This window comes from Mytilus trossulus, unplaced genomic scaffold (assembly GCF_036588685.1).
Source record: "Mytilus trossulus isolate FHL-02 unplaced genomic scaffold, PNRI_Mtr1.1.1.hap1 h1tg000244l__unscaffolded, whole genome shotgun sequence".
In the NCBI taxonomy this organism is placed as follows: Eukaryota; Metazoa; Mollusca; class Bivalvia; order Mytilida; family Mytilidae; genus Mytilus; species Mytilus trossulus.
The window spans coordinates 3,416,241-3,420,312 of NW_026963317.1; the positions used below are offsets into that span (position 1 = coordinate 3,416,241).

Here is a 4,072-nt window from a genome sequence, read left to right on the forward strand (position 1 = left end):
TGCATATACACTTAATATATACATGTAATGTGTACCAATTATACGACGATGTTTTGAATGGTTTTAGTCTGGTCTAAATGTTCAATGTGTATTATGCATCATTTGTACATTGAATTTTTAAATGTTTTTTGTTCAATTTCTTGTTTACGGTATTTAAGTAAAGTGCATTCTCCCTTCTGGTCCTTTCAATCAAAGTATGAAATGATACATTGTATATGACAAATACACATATCGCTACTCATTAATCACACCGGGAACATAGTCATAATATACACTTTTTAAAGATTCCATTTAATAGCAATTATAGAGAAAATTGTAACTAATAACTCTCAATTATTACTTCGGAAATTTCTAAACACGGTTTTCTCTGGAAATGCTATTTCATCGAATATTTAAAAGGATACAAGATATGGACTTCTAGCTGTTTGTTTCAACTTTCGAAACTACCTACTCATTTGTTGAAGTTATGATACGCTACACAAATCACCGAATTCAAATGACAATGCATTTAGTTTGAATTTGGTCAATGTGGAAATCCTGTCGTTTAAAGGAATGAAGTTTGATCCAACAAAAACCCTTTAAATTGAAAAATTTCCAATCTCGACCTTCGCCAATTAAAACCCAGACACATTATTTGTGTCGTTTTTGAAAACGACAAAATCGTCAACCAAAATCCCAGCAGAAAACAAAACAATAAAAAATAAATCCGTCACCTGGGACAAAAAGATCCATTTTATAATTTATTTGTGCAAGTAAAAATGCCAGAACATAAAACCAATATTGACACAAGAAATCAATCCATAGAACCTTTTGTTAAAACCACAAGATTTACGAACAGGTGCATTGAAACCATTGAACTGTGACGGGGTCTGAGAGAATTACAATGTAACAAAATTGATGTCAATTATGAATGGGTCGTTATCAATGTTATTACAATGTAATTTTTATTTCCTGTTGACCCGCATGCCTTTTCTTCAAAGCGTGGGAATGCTGGAGAGAAGTGAATGAAAATAAAAAAATATTCAGGTATAAATAACATTTTTAATGTTTTCAAACATTGGCTCTCTTGCCATATAAATACAAAATGATATGAATTATAAACAAGATGGATCTCATGGAAAAGGTGAAAAGTTTAATAATAACGACATCTTTGGTGATTTCATAACTTGTATAAAACAAAAATATATTCAATTTTACTATTATAGCGTGAACGCCAAAAATTATTGGTCAGTATGAAAAATGCATAGTTTCATAAATAACAAATATTAACATCTAAATGAAAAATTTACATCCAAAATGCAAAGTTAATTGGACGAAATGCGGACTTTCTTTCAATAGCTAGCACATTTGTATAAAAACCCGTTTCTTGGGTTGTATAAAAACATAATACTATTATACTCAACAAGAACTGGAATTAATAACTTTAAAAATGCCCTATCAACATGAAGGACAAACCTAATTAAAGAACATCCCACTTTCAGTGGCACAAAAAATGAAAGTTGTTTTACGAGGTCCCGCAAATAGTCAAGTAAAAAACTCCACTTTTAAAGTGGCATTAATTTACCAAACGCGTAAATCAATGTCAAATTGTCAAATAATAAATTAAATAATAAATATAAATTACACGGAACAAAACATAAAAATTAATCGTCCTGGGAAAGCGTGTTAAATATTGGAAGTCGAATCTGCAACTGCTTGCTAATGTCTAATGGAGACCCGTAAGTGTTTTGAGATGAGGAAAAGCTGCCACTACTACTTAAGCTGCTAGCACTGCCCACACTATCGCCTGAGATACTATCTGGAGGGGAGGGGGGTGCTGGTGTCACGTCCCACGAATCCCCGAACACGTTGTGGTTGTTGTTCATATTGCGTTGTTGATACGACAAGTTCAAAATTGCATTAAGCTGCTGGCTCAAAGAGTCAATTGAAGAGTTATTTACATTGTTCATTTGAGTTTGAACATTCAAAGGCTGAAGCAATGAAGCAATTGTCTGAAGATCAGCGGAATAATTGAACACAGGGCTGCTGGAAGTAGATGAATTTCCAGACATACTACTTGAACAAGATGAAAGACGGCTGAAGTCGTCACTGGAAGCCGGACTAAGACTCGGACTGTCACTGGACGGAGGGCTGTAATCAGATCCTGCGAATGAAATATTTGAAGGTCTTCTTGCGGAATTGTTTGTTGATGCTGAGGATGAAGATGGATTGCGACGTGCTGCCAACATGGCTTCATGATTCTTGACCATCTCGGCCAACTTCTGGTCATCTTCGTTGTGAACGAAATGACACCTAGGTCCATACGGACAAAATCCAATTGTATGGAATGTACGGCAAAGTTCTGTTTTGTACTTGGGATGACGATTCAATGTACGAAGTTCATGTCCACCGTGAGCAAATTGACACTTATCCCCATATTTACAATGACCACTTTCCTCGAAAGGTCGGCACAATTCTGTTTTGTAACGGCTCGAGTTAACATTATTCCTCTGAATACTCAAACTGTTCAAAGCTCGGTCACCGATCGGTTCACTTATACTCCTATCCAACTTGCGATGTAAATTCTCATTCTGATTAAGATCTGTTGAAACACCATTCTGTTGTGTAATTGTAATGAACGAATTTGAAGGCATACCATGTGTATTCACATTTCTAGACACCATAGCACCAATTGTAGCCCTTCTTTCATTGAACTGTTTCATCTGTTGGTTTCTGCGATTCTACAATTATAAATAAAACAAGGTTATAACATGTGCTTGCTAATTTCATCTTGAAACAAGGTGTCTTATCTGCAAGGTGGTTGACAATACACGAGAGATTAAAGTGTACTTGTGTATAAGGCGATTTGACGGGATATTAAATGACCAGATAATAGCGTATTGAAAAGACCGATATAAAAAAATCTATAATAAATCCTTTTTTTAAATGAAATACTAAAGTAAATCAACGGGGATAATGTTTTAAATGTTAATCTGACATATTCATTTGCATACGCAAACAAAAATAGCATAACAACAGCGTTCGAAGTTCAATATACTATAATAACAATATAATACTATTTGAAATTAAAAAGAATACGAAATTGATTTCGGATTCAAACGTTAAACAAAAACTTAGACATATTTGCAATATTGATAAACCATTATTCTAATCGAGAATTGATTTTAATTAAAGATACTATAATTTATAGATAAAATAATTTCAATAATATTGACATTTATTTACACAACTTTAAAAATACATACTAACCAAGAATAACATCATTAAATCGTGATACTTTTCATCACTTCGTCAGTTACAATTATTAAACTTTCAAAGTTTTAAATATTGTTGCTTACCTGTTGAAGAACATCACCAACATCATAAAATGCAGATATTTGAGCACTAGACATAATGTCCTTTTGAATAATATTAATAATACTGTTAATTTTAAGTTTATCCACTAGGTATGATTACTTTGACACAACTGTTGAACATGCGGTTTCGATGCGTATATATCCCAAAGGAGGCGGGGCTTACTGAAGTAATTATTTACAGTAAAGGAGGAGGAGCCAGCAGATAATTGAATAAGTCGGTCGACGATTTTGATTGGACAACAGCAAAGTAATTTTATCAGTATTACGAAATTGTTGTAAACAAGTGTGTAGAATTTTTTTTCTGTACAGAATTTGAACATTTGAAATAATTAATAAAAATTGATGGATTTTTTTAACATTTTGTTTTAGTTTAAGCAACTTTTATGATTTTCTAACGTGTGTATGGATTTTATTTTCAGAATTCTGTTTTAGTTAGTGTATAAGGAAAGCTTTTTTGAACGTATGGTTGGCTCGACCTTGAAAGTCAATGATGTCACTAGATTCTTTAAAGGGGGTGGTGTGTTTCAGATGGATTTACAACAATGGGTGTATTCAGTGTAGCGGAGACATTTGACTTCCAATCTATTTGCAGAAAAGTTGATTCATTTTAAATAAAATAATACTGGTTCAATACACATCACATGGTATTTGTTATTCCCGCAAATTCCCTCACAATTTTGGCGCGAAAAGCCACGTGTCTTTAGTAGCTAGTTCTG

The 4,072-nt window shown here is 33.2% G+C and overlaps 1 protein-coding gene across 1 annotated transcript; it reads right to left on the bottom strand.

Moving 5' to 3' along the window:
• Positions 1-1,021: 1,021 nt before the first annotated feature.
• Positions 1,022-3,506, bottom strand: LOC134701473 (mRNA decay activator protein ZFP36L2-A-like). Its single transcript, XM_063562628.1, has 2 exons — positions 3,339-3,506; positions 1,022-2,720 (listed from the first exon to the last, which is right to left on the bottom strand). The coding sequence occupies exons 1-2, from the start codon at positions 3,390-3,392 to the stop codon at positions 1,644-1,646; spliced, it is 1,131 nt and encodes a 376-aa protein (XP_063418698.1). The 5' UTR covers positions 3,393-3,506; the 3' UTR covers positions 1,022-1,643.
• Between the last annotated feature and the right edge of the window lie 566 nt (positions 3,507-4,072).

What these genes read in the sequence shown, in the direction of transcription:
- LOC134701473 (XM_063562628.1), bottom strand. Translation starts at nt 3,392, where the DNA reads ATGTCTAGTGCTCAAATATCTGCATTTTATGATGTTGGTGATGTTCTT. An exon ending in TTGGTGATGTTCTTCAACAG is followed by an intron (nt 2,721 to 3,338) that starts GTAAGCAACAAT and finishes TTATAATTGTAG; the next exon opens with AATCGCAGAAACCAACAGAT.